Below are 19681 nucleotides of genomic sequence, written 5' to 3'. Positions count from 1 at the left end.
TGTTGTTTTTTCATTGCCAATAAAGTTATTGAAACTGAAATATACCATCTGTTTGAGTATGTACCAAAAAGGCAGGTGATGAGGTTGCAGGTAATGATGGAGTCAAGCTGTTTCCATAGCTAAGGGCTGCTTCTCAGTTTCCCTTCTGCCAAGATTCACTTCCTTTCCTAGATTTGGCATTTTGGATCAGGAATTGAAAAACCCAATATCACAAACACTAATTGGCTACCGGAAGTAATATTAAAGAGACAGAGCCCATCAAATTTCCTACCACTTAGCTGAAATAGAACTGACAAAGAAAAAACAAATCCTATTAAATGTAAGAGTTGTCTCTGTAAGATTAAAAGATTCTTTTTAAAAAATTTTTTATTAATTAGTTTTGTATTCAGCAAATATAGTCAGTTTGGTACCATTATTAGGCTCATCCGTGACCTACCCCTCCCCTTGGCCCCTCCTTGTTGAGGTATATGGGTCATTCATTGTAGAGTTAGCCCACAGTTATGGGTAAGATAAATGTCTCTGCATATCATGACCCAACATGTGGCTCTGACATTCTTTCTGCCCCCTCTTCCGCAAAATTTCCCTGAGCCGTGTTGGGTTCATTTTTGGTCTGCTTCAGTGATGAGGTATTGGGGGCCTCTGGGGCTCTGGCTCTCTGATTTGGTAGGTGTTGATTTTTCTCTGTGTTGCTCTCCTTCCCCCTTGTGCTGGTAGCCAGTTCACCAGGAAAACAGCATCCTTGCTTGTTTCGCCAATTTTTCTTAGTTTCAGTCGGGGCCCTTTTGAGGTATGATGGGGTGGCTCTCTCCTTAGGATCTGCATCTATCTGAAAAAGAGAAGCAGATTCTCCAATGAAGATTAAGTTAGCTCCAGGACAAATGAGATAACCCTTACCTTTTTATAGGGAATTTAATAGGTATAGGCCCTCTTGTAGCTGATGATTGATGGTAGCTTGATAATGGACAGTGGGCTTATGTTTGGATATGGTTCTGACTTGTTTCCCAGCTCCAGCTATGGGTCCTGTACCACTGAGGGGACCAGTTAGCCCAATCAAGAGCAGTTGGTTCCCCACCATGGCTGTGTGCCACTTTTGCACTTGTGTGGCTATCACAACAGGTTATTTGCTGCTAAGTAGGTTAGACCATGAGTTGCTTGGACAGATATTGGTCATTTTACCCCACTCGCTCATGTAGCACCTTCTGGCACTAGACACCCCGACTGTCTGGGGACTGACTCTCTTCCAACTTCCAGCCATGCCATTCCGTTTTACATGTCAACCACAGAAGGTGTCTTCAGCAGTATGGTCTTACCACTAATCTTTGGTAGGTCATCAAGTACTCTGACAGAAATCTGTCTTTCTTTTAGGAAACCTTGTAGGTCTCTCTGATCAAAAGTTCATTGTGGATGATAGCCACATGCTGGTACTGGGAGTTACAGGTCAATGCCCACTAAGAAAAGGAAGAAAAAGAAGGCCCAAATAATACTTAATGGAAAGAGACTGGAGGAATTCCCATTAGGATCAAGAACAAGACAGGGTTGTCCACTCTCACCTCTGCTTTTCAACATAGTACTGGAAGTCCTAGCTCAAGCAATAAGACAGGAGAAGGAAATAAAAGGGATACAATTTGGAAAGGAAGAAGTTAAGTTAGCTCTATTCGCTGATGACATGTTTGTATATGTAAGAGACCTGAGAGACTCCATCCCAAAACTCCTGAAGGTGATTAACTCCTATAGCAAAGTAGCAGGATACAAAATCAATGCACAAAAATCAGTAGCCTTTCTATTTGCAAATGACAAAGATACAGAGAAAGAAATAAGGGACATAGTCCCATTTTTCAATAGCAACAACAACAAAAAAATACCTTGGGATAACGTTAACCAAGGAAGTATAAGATCTATACAACGAAAACATAAAAATACTCTAAAAAGAAATTGAGGAGGACTTGAGAAAATGGAAAGACCTCCCATGCTCCTGGATAGGCAGAATTAACATTGTGAAGATGGCAATCCTACCAAAGGCAATATACAGATTTAATTCAATTCCAATTAAAATCCCTACAGTGTTCTTCACAGACAGAAAAAATGATCTCAAATTTCATATGGAAAGGCAGAAGGCCTCGCATATTCAAACATATCCTCAGCAAAAGAAATACCTCTGGAGGCATCACCATACCTGATCTAAAACTATATTACAAAGCCATAGTAATAAAAGATTCTTTAAGGTAGGTTTGGCAGAGAGATGCTCAGACAGATTTCTTTCTGGAGAGAGGTTTGTTGTGCAGGAAGGGATATTATACCATGAAAGAGCATGATGAGATCCTGAAGCCAGAGTTGGGGGGGGGGGGTTGGGTTCTGAGTTACAAAGTGAGGTGACTGTTCTTATAAATTTTCTGGAAGGGGGAAGTTCTGCACCAAGGGACCCAGCCTACATGCTAGGAACCAGGGAGTCACTAGATGGGTATGGGAGGAGTTAGGAAGACAGTAGATGTGGCCTTGAGGTTCTGGACAACAGGGGAGCTGGTCTTGATTTCCTGCTTAGCCATGCGCCCCAGGCTGCACCTGGCCTCATAAAGCAAACATACCTGTGTTCTAACAGTCTTACAGATAGATGTATCTGTGTATCTTATACACTTGAGTTTTCCCCAAAGCCAGTGCAAAACAGTTCTTTAAGAACACACGCCAAGGGCTAGAGAGATGGTTTAGTGGTTAGGCGCTTGCCTGTGAAGCTTAAGGACCCCAGTTCAAGGCTCAATTCCCCAGGACCCACGTTAGCCAGATGCACAAGGGGATGCATGCATCGGGAGTTCATTTGCAGTGGCTGGAGACCCTGGTATGCCCATTCTCTCTCTCTCTCTCTCTCTCCCTCTCTCTCTCTCTCTCTGTCACTCTCAAATAATTTTTTTTTTTTTAAAAAAGAACACACACCAAGGTGCTGTATATGGCACTCAGGTGTTTTGCTATCTGTGGGTGGTGGCCGCATCTCAGGAACACACCTGGGCAGAGCTTCCTCAAGTCACGGTCAAAGTGCAAAGGTGCTGAGTGGCAGAGAGTATTTTCTAAAGCCCTCTGCTGGAATGAAGGGTGTGTAGAGACAAAGAGGTACCAGCTTAAATGGAAGGAAAAGGGAGGGTAGGAAAGGATTATCTCAAATGCTGGGCCTTGCAGGTGTGGTGGTACACACCTTCAATCCCAGCACTATAGAGGATCACCATGAGTTTAAGGCCAGCCTGAGACTACGATGAGAATTCCAGGTCAGCCTGAGCTAGAGTGAAACCCTACCTTGAAAAAAAAAATCACATCCATGCAAGAGTTCCTGTCACTTCTCCCTAGCCATGTCCTAACCGCTTCTTCTGGTGTCTAGGACCAGAATGCCTCCAGTCTCAGCTATGCTCTCTGCTATCCACCACTGTGTCTGAGATTTCCTGAATGGCTTCTCTGCCACTTCATCTTGTCAGCAATGAGGATGACAAGGTGGATGGCTGACAAAGGAAGGGCTTCCTGTGCAGAGGAATGTGATGGGGCCACTGTGGAAAATATTGCAGGAAATTCCATGTTTGGTGGTTTTCCTCCTTGCTCACCATTGAACACACCTTCTCTCTTTTGTTTGAACAGAGCTCACTGAGGACTCGTCCAAGCACATCATCTCCCACCAGAGCACAGGGCCAGTGGGCCTGAGGCCACCCTCTCCAGGTGATAAATTACACTTCGATTTTATGTAATTGTCCATCCTTATGGTCCTTACAGGACCTCCCAGTTCCAGGGTGAGATAATTTGGAAAGTAACTCTAACAAGAGCTGTGAGTCACTCCAGTTCTTGCCTTGCTTCTTCCTTGGCTTATGCGTCCCAACGTGGCCCCCTTCTCTAAGTGCAACCCACTAGAGATGCTAAGTGTGGAACTCAGAAGAGAGTAGTATAACATGCAAGTGTTACCTTTGACTTTGTTCTTTAATGATTCTTATACTAGTAAGAGCACTGTTGAATCAGATATTAGCAACAGGACTGCTACCAAAATACTAAATTAAAATATCTATGACAGATTGTTGCCCAGAAGCCAAAACAATTTTCATCAGATTCAACCTTAAGATACACACCTTAAAAAAAGAAAAATGTCTTGCATGACTTGTTTCTTTGGTTCAGCATGAAATTGCTATCTTTAATTATCACTGTGGGGAACATTCAACCTATGACATAGCTGGAAACATGGCTAAAGGGTTCACTGGCACCCAGGATTGGCAGACCTGTGTGGAGGTACAGGTGACAGACATTTCCACTCAGTGCCCTAGTTCTATGTTCCAACAAGAGTTTAACCCATAAGAGCTTCTCTGAGTGTCAAATCTCGGTCTTCTTTGAGTTTACAGCTTAACATAAAAGACAGAAACCCATGAACTTGAAGCAATGAGGGGTAAGAAGTTAATGTATTAACAACTTTCCTTGTACCTGAGGTATTTCCTGTAACATCTTACAACTAACTCTGGGATAGATAATGTGATTATCTCCATTTCTCTTAGAAAACTGAGAGAGGTGGCTCATACTTTGGGCTGAGGCAGGAGGATTGCATGAGTCCAAGACCAGCCTGGGCTGCAGAGTGAGTTCCAGATCATCTTGGGCTAGAGTGAGACCCTCCCTCAAAAAAAAAAAAAAAAAAAGCAAAGAAAGAAGGAAGGGAGGGAGGGAAAAAGAAAAGGAAGCTGAGGCATAGAAGCCTGGTATCATGCTTTTGGTCTGCATGAGAGGCTATTTCTTAGTTATAAATCAATACACCTGATTTCTGATATTACAGCCCAGCCTAATGCATTTGAACACTTGTTCTATAATGATTTCCTTCAAATAGAAAATTCCCTTGTGAAAGAAGGAGAGATGCTCATAAGGCTAGGGAAATACATAAAGCTTATAAGACGCAGGAAGCTCCTAAAACTTCCAACATTCCCAAGGCCCTCCCCCTGGTAATAAGCACAGTAATAATTGCTGGAGAAAAGAGACTATCCAATTATCTGAGTTGCCTGAAAGTTATGCAGAGAGCCCCAATTATATAGCTTTCTCAAGTTATTACTTTTGCTAAGATGGGTTTTTGGTGAAACAGCTGCCTTGAGTTATCCATGCTCCTGCAAGTGATGCCACACCCATACACCTGTAAGAAACTCTAATATACTCACTGGTTCAAATGGCTGTACTTGTGTATTATTATTTGTGAATTATTTATTTGGTCTTTTGTCAGTGCCCTGTCTGCAGTGAATAGACATTTATTCATGTTGCCCCAGGTAAAGTCACACAGCAAAATTGATGCCTGAACAGACACGTGGGGACTCACAGAAGCAAAGATGCACTGGGGAGTAGTGGTTATGTGGCCCCTGCAATGGGTGCTGACATGCAACTGAGGCTGATACCCATAAGAGTAGAGCATGAGTGGAGGCAAGCTGGGGTGGCTACCTTTTCCTCATGTGATTTGGGCTGGTGTGTTACTTTGTAGTAGCAGGTGATTGCATGTTTCCTGCAGGGACTGACAGAACATGTCGCCAAGGCCGCAGCCTATGAGAATGGAACATCCTCAGGGGTATCCCAGGGTGAACATCTTCCTTATCTGCTATGGGGTGGCAGGATAAGTGGGTGCATAATGAGTATGGGGATGCCCCCCAACCACTGATTGACTAGAAATTACATTTAAGTCCCTGGAAATAGAATAGTGTATGGGGCAGGATTGTAAGCAGGCTATGGTGCCACTTGTGTGGCCCTTGTAGTGAGGGATAAGACATGGAACTGAGATTCAGCTGTGTTCCCAGAAAGAAGTTGCTCATGTAATGGGAAAAATATGAAGATGATGATGATGATTATTATTATTATTATTTTATTATTGGGAAAGGTGGATGAGATGGAAATGTTGCCTTTATATTTCTTATATCTGGCAGAAGGCAAGGCAAAGAAAAGACAAAACAGAGCTGTGCTAAAGGGCCCTTCCTGGGATCCAAAAACCTGAAACCAATTGGAAGAATTAGGCAGTGGAGAGTAAGAAAATGAAGTCAAAGTGGTAGGAGACAATTCTCTTATGAAAGAGTAAAGGAAAAGCCATGATTTAGCTTGCAGATAGGGGCCTAACAATGGCCCAGCACATAAAACTATAACAACTGGAGAATACCTTGTATCTGAACTGCTTGGATTTGGGAAAGTTTTATATCAGTTACTGGAAGATCCTCTCATAGCCCATTTCATGAAGCTAAGGGACACAATGGCAAATAGGTCAGTCTGAGTTCTGTGGAATTGGAGAAACTGAGTAATAGAACTATTCTTCCCTCCTTGTGGCAGAGGATGCATAACCTGAGATTACACACATATATATAGGATATAAGTCCTTGATGGACTGGCTCACATGAGCCATAAGGTACAGTGACTGGTTGAAGTCCACATAAATATTAGAGACTGGAAAATACAAATGAAGGACAGTCCTTACTGAGAGATCTGAGCTGTAGAAAGGTGGTATTTGATGCCCAATTCACTGGGCCAAATAAGACTATATTCACATCAGATTTAAGAAGGAGGCTGATTCATTAGGGACCTTGGGACTATATGGGCCATCCCATAGTGGGACATAATCTTTAAGACATAGGAAGATTTGGCAGATCTGAATGGCTTAGACAAGCATATCAATTATATCTGTAAAGTGCCAAAGTAATCAAGAAAGGACGAAAGCAAGGCAAAGCAGATAAATCGATCCATATGGGTCACTTGGAGGTAAATGTGGCAAGATTTATGTCAAGCTGGAGTTTCTAGGTAAAAAATAACAGAAATGTAATATTATTATCATTATATTCTGAGACAAGGTCTCAAAATGTAGCCCAGGCTGTCCTCAAACTTGTGATCTGTCTCAACTTTCTGAATGCTGGGATACAAGCATGAGTAACTGTGTTTAGCTATTGAAATAACTATGTATTTATTTTTCAGAGATAAAAAAATTAAGCAAGCCAAAGAAAATTCAAATAGTCAACTTATCAGATACATGTGTTTTAAATTTTCATTATATTTTAAGTAATTTCTAAGCAAAGTATATGTCAAATGATACATGGTTAGCAATTTAAAAGCATATTCCACCTCAAGGACCTTTTGCCAAGCTAAATTAAGCTTCTTCCATCCTTGATTAGAGATGAGTTAGCAGGTAACAGGTATGAACCCAGCCACTGATATCCTTTCCTCACGGCCACTTCACAAAACCCCTCTCTAATAGCAATGCTGTTATTCCAACAATAACCCTCTCTATTTCTGCCTGTCTGCTCCAAGAAAGTACAAATTAGTCATGGATGGCTATGCAGAATCTGAAAAACAAAAACATTAACATTATTAGGATGGTCAATACAGAATACTCACTCAGTCTCAGGAGCTTGGCTGATTATGAGTCTCTGCACCATTACCATCCACTGAAAAAAAAAAAAAAAAAAAAAAAAAAAAAAAAAAAAAAAAAAAAGGAGGCCTGGAGAGATGGCTTAGCAGTTAAGGCAATTGCCTGCAAAGCCAAAGGACCCAGGTTTGATTCCCCAGAACCCACATAAGCCAGATGCACAAGGTGGCACATGCATCTAGAATTTGTTTACAGTGGCTGGAGGCCCTTGTGAACCCATTCTCCCTCTCTTTCAAATAAATAAAGAAAAATAAAAATAAAGAAAAATCAGCTAGGCATGTTGGCACATGCTTTTAATCCTAGCACTTGGAAGGCAGAGGTGGAAGGATCTCTGTGAGTTCAAGGTCATCCTGAAACTACATAGTAAATTCCAGGTCAGCCTGAGCTACAGAGAGACTACCTCAAAAAAACAAAACAAAAAAAATCCCTCCATAACCACCTGGGGCTGACAGCATTAATAATCTATGGCCACAAATACAAATCTTAGAAGGCAATTTCACAGGGCACACCAAATCCACTTAACAAAGCAATTGCAGTTGCTTCCTTACTGGGACCTTTGACTTCCCTAGCCATAGGCTTTCCCAATGGTTTGTAGTACTAGATGTGAGTTCCTTCTTGTGGAGTGAGCCTTCAATAGAATGATAAATTAGTTGGTTGCATCCATAATAATTATGCCACTTTTGCACCAGTGGGCACATCCTGTCTGACACATGAGTGTAATAAGCAAGGTCAATAGCCAAGCAGGGCTATTGGTGGCAATTCTCCCCCATGAGTCTGTATGGTGTCTTCTGGTACTATGAAAGTAAGTCAGCAGGAAGGACATGTCCAGTTCAGTGCCAGGCTGATTTCTCCATGTTCTGCAGCCAGTGTACACTGTCTTCAGCAATAGGGTCTTATCATCTAACTTTGCATACAACCAATAGCAGCAGTAGCCTTATCATTTAGCAGATCTTAGGGACTTTCCTAGCCAATAGCTCATAGGTGGGCAAACCATCACTGGCACTGAAATTTTCACCCAACTACCTTATGACTTTTTCCCCCATTCACATGGGGTATTTTTGCTTAAGTTCTTTAATTGCTATCTTGACTGTTCCTCTAGATATTTTTATAAATCTACAAGATACTCAAGGGGCTAGCATTTTGTGAAGAAACATTCTTTAGAGGGTGGGCAGGTTTCTGAAGTCCCACTACTCTCTTCTCCATAGAAGTATTAAGTGGTTTTGGATGGTTAAGGGGATACTAAAACAAGAATCATCAGCAAGGTCTAATACAGGACAAAACAATTCCATTACTTGTATCAGCAAAGATTCTTTAGTATTGCCCATGCTGGTAGTGAAGGGTTAAAATGTGGATGACAGAACCCCAGAAGAGATCCCTCATCAACTTGTTCCTAGGCTCCAGCTTAAGGTCTGGCTTCTTGTCTACTTACCCTGCTACACAAGAACCTACTCAGAGTCACACCATCCAACAAGACAGCTTCTGGGGAAACTGGCCCACAGGGACTCTCCAGTCCTTAGTCATGAATAACTATCAAGATTCCGAAACCATTGGCCATATGAAGAGAACCAGTAATCTTAAATATAAAGGCAAAGATAAACCAACTGTCTCTGTCACAGATAATTCAGAAAAACAGGAGAGAAGCTAAAATAAAATGTTTCATAGCCTCTGGACCAAAGTGCTCTGCAATAGGGACACTTATGTTTTTGTTTTTTTTTAAAAAAAAGATTTCTAAAACTAGAATTAAATAAGATTAATATGGGCTGGAAAGATGGCTTAGCAGTTAATGTGGTTACCTGCAAAGCCAAAGGACCCAGGTTCAACTCCCCAAGACCCACGTAAGCCAGATACACAAGGTGGCACATGCATCTGGAGTTTGTTTGCAGTGGCTAGAGACACTGATACATCCATTCTCTCTATCTGCCTCTCTCTCTCTCTCTCCCTCTCTCCCTCTTTCAAATAAATAAATAAGTACATTCATTAAAAATAAGATTAAATGAGGAGGGCATGGTGACACATGCCTGTAATTCCATCACTTGGGATGTAGAAACAGGAAGATCAGAAATTCAAGGCCAGCCTCAGCTACATAGTGAATTTGAGGCCAGCCTGGGCTACATGAGACTCTAGCTCAAAACAAACAACAACAAAGATTAAACATATATTTTTTTAGCTGGGTGCAGTAGCATATATTTTTAATCCCAACACTCAGGAAACTGAGGTAGAAGGAGCATCATGAGACTGAGGTTGGCCTGGACTACAAAGTGAGTTGCAGTTCAGCCTACGCTAGAGTGAAACCCTACTTCAAAAGAATTTTTTTAGTCCCCTAGGGTATTAAGTAAGTAAGAACCAAAAAGGGAAATGAATTATTTTAAAGGAAAGGAGTTAGGAGTCCAATGAATGAGGCCTAACATCTGGCCATTCTCTATGTACCACCACAGAAGTCAGTGGGGAGAAAACAGATACATGTATTTGTATTTAAATGACCCATTGAGTACCCTGCACAATATAAACAGACTCAGAGGTACACTTGATACCAACATTTTCAGAACGAAAATATCAACAAATCTTTAAGAGAAAAAATGTTACCTATGAAGAAAATGAGTAATGTGTAGTATCACCATGCCAAGTACTACAAAGAGCAAAGTCTTCCAGTTTCTGAAAGAACATTCTGCCCCAATAATTGGCCAAATCTTCAGACTGTGGGAAGGGATAAGAGGGAGAAGAAACATTTTGTTAGAGTCAAAGACTTTTAATGCTTTCTTAGCTTGAAATTATCCCCCTCAACCTTTTCTTAGCAAGTGATTTAAAGATGTTTCCCAGAAAGAAGATGGCACGGCCTTCAGGAACAAATGAATCATGGGATCAAAGAAAGGCAGTATGGGATGGCAGCCATGCTGCTCCAGTGGGGACAGCTCAGCTCTGGAGTAGAGGCAAACTTTCATGAAAAGGAAAGAAAGAACCATTTGTAAAAAGATGAGAACTAGCCAGGCGTGGTGGCGCACACCTTTAATCCCAGCACTTGGGAGGCAGAGGTAGGAGGATCGCCATGAGCTCGAGGCCACCCTGAGACTACATAGTGAATTCAAAATCAGCCTGGGCTAGAGTGAGACTATACCATGAAAAATAAAAAAAATTTAAAAAAAAAGATGAGAACCACCAGATAAAGGCACAGTACACCAAGGGCCAAAGAAGCTCAAGGGAAACACAAGCCAGTCATGTAGTCCATGTGAAATCAACTGTTACGCATCATGCTTTTAGCATCCAAGCTCTGATGAGAGCTACAAGAAGGCAGATTCCACTTGAGCTTACTGAGAGGAATGTGCTCCCTGCAGATCTGACCCCTCTAAGATCACAGTGTTCAATCACATGGAAAGATATTCTGAAGAATGAACTGGGGCTGGAGAGATTGCTTAGTGGTTAAGGCCAAGGAGCAAGTACGCCAGATGCACTAGATGGCACATGTGTATGGAGTTTGTTTGCAATGGTAAAGGCCCTAGTGCACCCCCCCCACCCCGTATCTGCCTCTCTCTCTCTCTCTCTCTCACTCTCAAATAAATAAGTTAAAAATCAAAATTGGTGAGGTCCAGCCTCAGCAGGGTTGGAGAACTAGAAGGGGATGTGTGGAGTCAGCATTGTGAGGAAATTATTTGGACCAGTAGCATACTGGACGCAGAGCAAAACTCTGCTTCTTTATCTATACATTGTATTTTTTGCAAGCAAGACATAGTAACTTATTCATGTAGCTTCTATTCTCTAAGAAATCTTGCACAATATTCCTTGTTTCCCCTGGTTTCTCCTGCTTCTGCTTAACTCATGAAGCTCGACCCATAGACATTCTGATAACATCATAAACAAGAAAGTCAAATATTGCAAGCTGGTTAATATCTTACCCAGGCTCATGGAAACTAGCCAAGAGCCCTAGCAGGTACCTCTGGCAGCTATAAGGTGACAGACATTTTTTGACCTGAGAAAGGGCTGTGTTAGCCACTCTCTACATAATATCTTGTAGCCTGAATAACAGTATGTTCCTATATTTCTAATCCAGTACTGATTTAATTGTTTCTCTATGACATTAGTTTGTCGTTCCATTTTACAGTTTGGTCCTGACCTTGCAAGTCTCTCCATAAAAGGAAGATTTTTATATTTAACTTTTTTCCCATCTTTCCAGACCATCCTTACTCTATTAATATATGCCCCTGTATATGGTAAAGATTGATCTATCCAACCAGTGTTTTGCATTGTCTTTCCTTTAGGAGCCCATTAAACACTATTGTTAATTCTGAAAGTTACATATTCTGTTTTACTACCTTGCTTGGGCCCAACCTGATTATTTAAAAGATGTTTGCTTTTGCTCCTAACATGTCAGGCTCCTTTTCTTGTAAGTCATCTGTTGGTTCAGGAAATGTGCCCATTAATTCCTGTAATCATCTTGACAACAAGGATTTTATTGGGAACAATTGGTAAGGCATGTAGCAGAGCATTGTGAGAAACATGTCTCATTTGGTGAAATATACATTTGTGGTGTTGAGAAATTATTCATTTAAACTAGTCGTAGTTTCAGGATCCATAATCTGTTCAAACATTACAGCCTTAGAAATTTCTGCAGAAACATTCTTTTCCTGTTTAATCATTGGTGACTGTATAAACACATCTGAATTGGATTCCCCTATTACTACTGATAAGGGGAAAATGAAAGCTAAAATAAGCAGTAATAAACTTATAATAACACCAAAAATTTCAAGGAAAAGTTAGTAATAGCGCAAACTGTCAGACAACAGGCACTCCAGGAAGTCGCTGAAAGACTTCTTGGTCCTGCCAAAGAATGTCTCAGATGCCACAGCCCTGCTGAACAGTGTCCCATCAGCATCACAATCCAGAGCTGACCATCACTGCCATTTGGCCACTGCCACAAAATATTTAAAAAAAATAAACTCCCCAATTATAAACAAGCTTATGTTACTATAAAAGTATATACAAATAGCATCATTGGGAGTTAAATCCTCAAAGTCTACTTATCTTTTTCAAATATTTTGCTTCTATCTGTTTATCTGAGCCATAGAGAAGAGAAGAGGGGAGAGAGAATGGGGCACCCCAGAGCCTCTATCCACTGAAAATGAACTCCAGACGTATGAGCGACTTTGTGATTCTGGCTTACGTGGGTCTTGGGAAATCAAGTCTGGGTGTTTTGGCTTTTTAGGCAAGTGCCTTAACCTCAGAGCCATCTCTCCAGCCCTCTACTTACATTTTTGTTGTTGTTGTTTTTTTGAAAGTAGAATCTTACTCTAGCCCAGGCTGACCTGGAACTCACTTTGTAGTCTCAGGCTGGCCTTAACCTCAAAGTGATCATCCTACCGCTGCCTTCCAAGTGCCCCTTGGCTAAGTCTACTTGTTAAAAACATCACAAAGGATCTGTGTACCTTTTGACTGGAATTCAGATCTGCCTCCAACACACCTTAGGGCTGCACTCCAGAATCCACCTACAGTGACAGCTCCTTTAATAAAACACCTGAGTCTATGAGGGATATGCATTCAAACTATAACACTAACCATTTAGTGTCATGGGAGAACCACCAGCAAAGTGCTAAGAGAGGCTTCTTTGAGGCACCAGGGAAAAGGTAAGGGTAAGAGATGGCATAGAAATGAAAGGCTACTCAGATAGCGTGGCTCATGCCTATGCTCCTAGCACTCAGGAGGCTGAGGTACACAAACATCATGAGCTCAAGGCCAGCCTAGGCTAGAGTTAGACCCTGTCTCAAAAAAAGAAAAGAACAGAACCGAACAGAAAGAAAGAAAGAAAGAAAGAAAGAAAGAAAGAAAGAAAGAAAGGAAGGAAGGAAGGAAGGAAGGAAGGAAGGAAGGAAGGAAGGAAGGAAGGAAGGATAAAATATCCCTTAAACACATGGAAAGGAACAAATACTATAAATGCATACATGGAGAATAAGTAGATGCTATTATTTGAAAACCAGTCAGGATTTGAGGTCGATTTGTGTCCCTTCACACACACACACACACACACACACACACACACACACACACACTTTTCTCCACTACTATCTGTTCTTATTTTTTGCTTCCACATACCTTGTGTTTGTATGACCCTTGTCACAACACTAAAAACAGGCAGGGAAGAGATTAAAATACTGTGTAGATGCACACAGAGTGTGATCAAAGAATTTCTTGTCCGAAGTGAGGCTAGGATAAGGGAAATCACCACCACCTGCAGGAGGCAGGGGACAGATGGAGAACCTGGGGAGGGTCTAGGCTGTGTAGAACAGCTTCTCTCTAATCAGCTGAGACCTCACAAGATGAACAAACCACCAACCACAACACAGCCAAAGGAAGCCAGAGCAGGAGAGACCTCACTTCTCACTCCTCCTGCAGAGGCTGGGGTCCAACTTTCCAGGACTGCATGGAGGGGGCAGGAAACCTGGAGAGATGAGAGAACCTCCAACACACCCTGGTGACCTTCTGTGTACTCCTTTTTGGATTCCCTTCTGGCTGCTGCTATAACTTCTTGAAGGCTCCTAGTTTAGATTTCCAGCTGAGTGACAAGTGCACCACCTGCCCACCCGCAGTGCTTCATTGTAGTCAGGCTGGTGATTAGCCTTCCTGAAGCCGCCTTCCTCATGCAAGTGTAATAATGGATGTGGTGGGAATTCAAAGCATCTTCACTTCACCTGCTGGCAGCCTTAGCACACACACAAATGTTTGCTTATATCACATACCTATTAAACAGAAGCCATTGTAATATTGTGATTGGCTTGTCTCAGGACTCAAGGGATTCGCAGTGTCATTTCTGGAGAACCTTCCACCGTCAGACATGGTGACATCACCCTGTGATATGCACAGCTGCTCTGTAGAAGGGACTGTTTGACATGCCTGGCTGGAGAGTGGGAGATAGTGAGAAAGAGAGAGAGAATGTGCGTGCCAGGGCCCCCGGCTGCTGCAAACAAACTCCAGATGCATGTGCCACTTTGTGCATCCAACTTATATGGATACTGGGGAATAGAACCCAGGTCTATAGACTTTGCAGTCAAGCACCTTAACTGCTAAGCCATCTTTCCGGCCCTATCTTTTTAAAAGGCTTATCTTAAGGGAGAATTTCCTTCTCCCTCTCAGTGTTTCCAAAAAGCATGTGAAAGCAGCACAACAGTCATCTGAAATGTTACTACCAGGGAAACATGGAAAAGGGGACACGGGAGCTTACTGTTCTCTTACAGCTCCACATGAGTTTATACTTATCTCAAAATATAGCTAAACAAATATACATATATTTTAATATAAACATCTTTAAAATTTGTTAAGGGCATAGATCTTAAGTTAAATGTTCTTTCTGTGAACATATAAATAAAAGAGGGGGAAAAAGGCCAAATGTGGGAGTGATATATGTGCTCATGATCTTAATGGTAGTGATGATGTCACAGCATACATTGTCCCCAATACTACTGAGATGTAAAGATGTACAGCTGCCTCAAGAAAGTGAATTTTTGAAGGTAAGGAAATATAGCAGCATCAAATGCCACGGATTTACCTGCTCAAATAGAATCTGCTAAGCACCTTCTGTCTGTTAGGTACTGTCCTGGGTACCATAGACATGCAGAAAATAAAACAGGCCACATCCCCTGCCCTCTTTGCTCTGGCATGTTAATAGACATTGGTTTGTCTTAGGCCTTATTCAGTCGTTTTGCCTAAAACCCAAGACATTACATAAATGATAATTCCAAAGTACTTATAAGAAAGAGCTTCCAAGTCTCTCAAAGGAGAGCGGCTAGGTTTTCCCAGACTGCTTGATAAGATTCAACATTTCTAATCACCAAACTTTTCCCTAAATCACAATAAATGAGTCATTTTTCTCTTCACTCTAGTGTCCCTGGGAACCTATTTGTGATTGACTCCAAGACCTTAGAGACCAACAACCCCGGATGCCCTGGGCTACAGCAAGACCCTACCTCAAAAAGTAAAACAATCCCAGATGCTCCAGTCCATTTTAGAAGATGGCATGGGGTTTTCAAATAACTTATGCAATCCTTTTCTGTAATTTATCTCATCTTTAGATTACTTGTAACACATTCTATGCAAATAATAGCACTGGGGCTGGAGTGTTGGCTTAGCAGTTAAGGGACTTGCCTGCAAAGCCCAAGGATCCAGGTTCAATTCCCCAGTACCTACATTAGCCAGATGAACAAGGTGGTGCATTGCATCTGGAGTTTGTTTGCAGTGGCCGGAGGCCCTAGTATGCCCGTTCTATCTGCCTCTCTCTCTCTCTCTCTCTCTTTTCCTCTCTCTCTCAAATAAAGTATTTTAAAACAGCAGCATTGCTTAGAAAATAATGACAAGTCTTTACATGTTCAGACAGCTTTTCATTCTGAATATCTCTTATGTAGGTCAGTTGACTATAAACATGCATAACCCACACACAAGTGTGTCTACCTGTCAAATTTAAACAGGGCTCTGTCCCATGCAGGCTTGCACAATCTGACTCCCTTTTCTATCCAAGCCTCACTCCTTTGTCTATCCCATGCATGCTTGCAAAGCCTGACTCCTCTTGTGTTTTGCTTGCTCTAGGCTGCAGTGGCCCACTTGGGGAGATGTGCAGTTCACACACACACATGTGGCTGCCACAGACAGGAAAAGGATGTGACTGATGACCCACAGATCCCAGCTAGCACTCCCAAAGAAAGACTTCTCTCAACCTTTCCAAGGCCCAAGAAAGCCTCAGACATTGAGGGAAAAGATGCAGCCCTCTGGCAGAAAATGAAAGCCGCGCCAGCACTGAAGGGTGCCCTTGCAGCCACTTCTGTCCCGGCTCCAAGTTGCTCTTCGCGATGGCCTGCAACAGCACCTCCATGGAGACTTACTCATACTTGCTGTTGAACGTAAGCAATGCCTCCGACTCCAGGGTCGCCCCCCTTCCCGCCCCCCTCAGGTTGTCCTTGGCAATCATGATGATGCTGATGATTGTGGTGGGATTCCTGGGCAACACGGTTGTGTGCATCATCGTGTATCAGAGGCCGGCGATGCGCTCTGCCATCAACCTGCTGCTGGCCACCCTGGCCTTCTCTGACATCATGCTGTCCCTGTGCTGCATGCCTTTCACTGCCATCACCCTCATCACCGTCCGCTGGCACTTTGGGGATCACTTTTGCCGGCTCTCGGCCACGCTCTACTGGTTTTTTGTCCTGGAGGGCGTGGCCATCCTGCTCATCATCAGCGTGGACCGCTTTCTCATCATCGTCCAGCGCCAAGACAAGCTGAACCCACGCAGGGCCAAGGTGATCATCGCGGTTTCCTGGGTGCTGTCTTTCTGCATCTCCGCGCCCTCGCTCACGGGCTGGACGTTCGTGGAGGTGCCCGCGCGGGCCCCGCAGTGCGTGCTGGGCTACACCGAGTTCCCCGCCGAGCGCGCCTACGTGGTGACGCTGGTGGTGGCCGTGTTCTTCGTGCCCTTCGGCGTCATGCTGTGCTCCTACCTGTGCATCCTCAACACCGTGCGCAAGAACGCCGTCCGCGTGCACAACCAGTCCGACAGCCTGGACCTGAGGCAGCTGTCCAGAGCCGGCCTGAGGCGGCTCCAGCGGCAGCAGCAGGTCAGCTTGGACCTGAGCTTCAAAACCAAGGCCTTCACCACCATCCTCATCCTCTTCGTGGGCTTCTCCCTCTGCTGGCTGCCGCACTCCGTCTACAGCCTGCTGTCGGTGTTCAGCCGGCGCTTTTACTACAGCTCCTCCTTCTACGCCACCAGCACGTGCGTCCTGTGGCTCAGTTACCTCAAGTCCGTCTTCAACCCCATCGTCTACTGCTGGAGGATCAAGAAATTCCGGGAGGCCTGCATAGAGCTGCTGCCCCAAACCTTCCAAATCCTTCCCAAAGTGCCTGAGCGGATCCAGCGGAGAATCCAGCCCAGCACGGTGTACGTGTGCAACGAAAACCAATCCGCGGTCTAGGGAGCACGGGAGCCGAGCCCGCCCCGCCCCGCCCCGCGGCCCGCGCGCTGGACTCCGCTTCCGGGCTTCAAAGCCCTCGGCGTTCTGTGGCGACTGTCTAAGCACAAAGGTACTCATTTGTTTCCAGGGGAGCTGCTGCTCTCACTCTTCAAGTCTCCACAAGATGTGTCTTTGTTTCTCATCTCAGAAGAACCACGTGTGGGTCTGGTGGGAACAGGGTACTGTGGGAGTTGGTCTGAAAGAGAGAGAGGAGGCGGGAAAGCTGAAAGTGGAGCTGGTTGAGGGTGGGGCAGGAGGAGGTTCTATAAAAAGAGCTCAGCTCTCTCATCTGAGCCCCCGCTCTCAGGAGCACCCCTTGGTGCTAGATTCTGGTGCAAGAAACTCAAAACAGGTATTGTCATCTCACAGGTCATCGTTCCCTCCACTTGATGCCAGCGTTCCTTAGAGTTCTACCGGTAGGGGATGGGAATGAATGACAAGAGTCTTCACTTTGGTCAGATGTGCATTTCTGACCATGCCAAATTGAATTTTCTAGAAAGAAATGTAAATCATACTGGGAAGCTCTTGAGGCCACCAGTGTGACAGGTGGAAAGCCTCAAAGCTGGGGGAGGGGAGTGTTCGGGAGAAGCTGAACTATAAGAAGTCCACTTGGGTCCTCACGTGTGCTCCTGTCCCCTCACATGCCTGGCCAGCTTGATGACCCTTGTCCCTCTGTCCCTGTCCTCTCTGAGCCTCCCTTTGTTTTCATCCTGTCCAGTGTGCCAACAGAAAAAAAGAAAACCACCTGCTGTGACTCCATCCATTGAGCAGGTATTTGTAGTGACTTGCTCTCAAAACCACTGGGCTTTGTTTACACATTTCTTCTGGATGCCCCAGAGCCTTTGTGAGGCACTAGATCCAGGTCAGCACTAGAGTTGTTTCAGGCATAGAACAACCCTCCCCAAAGCCGGGTGCCCCATTCATCTCTGTTCCTCCTACCTCACTCACGTCCACGCTGTTGTCAGAGCCTCTAACCAAGGACCACGGCTTGGGAAGGAATCCTAGAGGGGACCTTTTGCTTGCATCACACACTTGGCCACTATGGCCATAGCCACCATCATGACCAGGAGTTTCAATGTAGAAGGTGACTTCTGTGAGCTTAGGGCACACGACACTAGGTCCATTAGACTCTTTACAAAGTCAGATCTGAAGAGAGAGAGAAATCTGATTCCACGTCTGACTCCATTGGGAACTAGTCTGTGACCTTGCTCATTTCATCTCTTTTTAAGAGCCCATTTGCCAAGGGAAGAAGTTGTTCTACATGACCTCCATCTCCTTGATTCTAAACTGTAACTTCTGCCTGGAATCATGAGGTCCTCTGCATTCATTTATTCACCCATGCAATGGCATTTGTTAAGTGCCTGATAGTACAGGGCACTGTATGTGAGGTTATAAGTGAATCATGGGCTACCCAGGACAATAGCCCACCATATCTCAGGAGAGTGGAAACCACCCAAGAGCACAGAAGCTCCACTCTGCTTCATTTCTTATTTCTTTCCAGGTTGTATTCAGAGGCTAGCTCCCCATTCTAGCACTCTCTTCCTGTGGTAGCAGTGATGGGGGCAGGAAAGGAGGGATGAAAGGAGAATGAAACATATAAATCTCAGCCCCGGGGAGGGTCTTTCAAGAAAATAATTGACAGCTGTTCTCGCTAACCAAGGGAAGAGGGAGAGAAGACATGCAGTGGGTAAATAGTTGACTAAGGTTGACCTGTGCTCTCAGTGCCCACACCAAAGCTGAGGATAGCCCTTAGCTCCCCTGGGCCAGGGCTTCAGGGTCCATTGGTGCTCAAGAGCACCACAAGACTACTGTGGGGAGCAACCCTAGGGACACCTCCCTTCCAGGGGGCAATTCAGAGCCTTGAATAAAGAGGATCCACTGAATGAAGGTACCAAAATTTACATCGATCCATGTTATATGATATTTGTGGAATAGTATATGTTTTAAAGTAATAATTTTGTATATATTTTAAATAAACTATTATGGCTCTTTCAATGTATAAAATCATTTTCTTGCCAAATATTTTACAAGATCATGAATAGTCAATGTAGATTCCAATGTTCAATATTCCTTTATCAATATGGTTCAGGCTAATATAACAATACTTTTGTCTGGGTAATTTATAAACCACAGAAGTATGAGGCTTTTAAGTTCTAACAACTGCAGTGTCTAAGATCAAGTCATGAACAGATAAGCCTGGTGAGGGTTGTTCTCTGGTATAGACAGGGTCTTGTTGCTGTGTTCTCACATGACAAAGGGGAAAGAGAAAGCTCCTTCAAGCTTTTTTTCTCCTTCCCTCCCATACCCTTCCTTTTTT

At 43.7% G+C, this 19681-nt stretch overlaps 1 protein-coding gene across 3 annotated transcripts in view; it reads left to right on the top strand.

Moving 5' to 3' along the window:
- Window positions 1-19363, top strand: part of Gpr45 (G protein-coupled receptor 45) — an 88498-nt gene extending 69135 nt beyond the window's left edge. For all 3 annotated transcript variants that reach the window (XM_045146826.1, XM_045146824.1, XM_045146825.1), the window contains exons 2-3: window positions 3613-3690; window positions 15947-19363. In XM_045146826.1, coding sequence (XP_045002761.1) covers window positions 16207-17325 — 1119 coding nt within the window. In that variant the 5' untranslated portion in view covers window positions 3613-3690; window positions 15947-16206 and the 3' untranslated portion in view covers window positions 17326-19363. The remainder of the gene's footprint in view (window positions 1-3612; window positions 3691-15946) is intronic.
- Window positions 19364-19681: the final 318 nt, after the last annotated feature.

Source organism: Jaculus jaculus, chromosome 4 (genome assembly GCF_020740685.1).
Source record: "Jaculus jaculus isolate mJacJac1 chromosome 4, mJacJac1.mat.Y.cur, whole genome shotgun sequence".
NCBI lineage: Eukaryota > Metazoa > Chordata > Mammalia > Rodentia > Dipodidae > Jaculus > Jaculus jaculus.
Note: the sequence above shows the minus strand (reverse complement) of the source record. Positions and strands in the feature narration are given on the sequence as shown.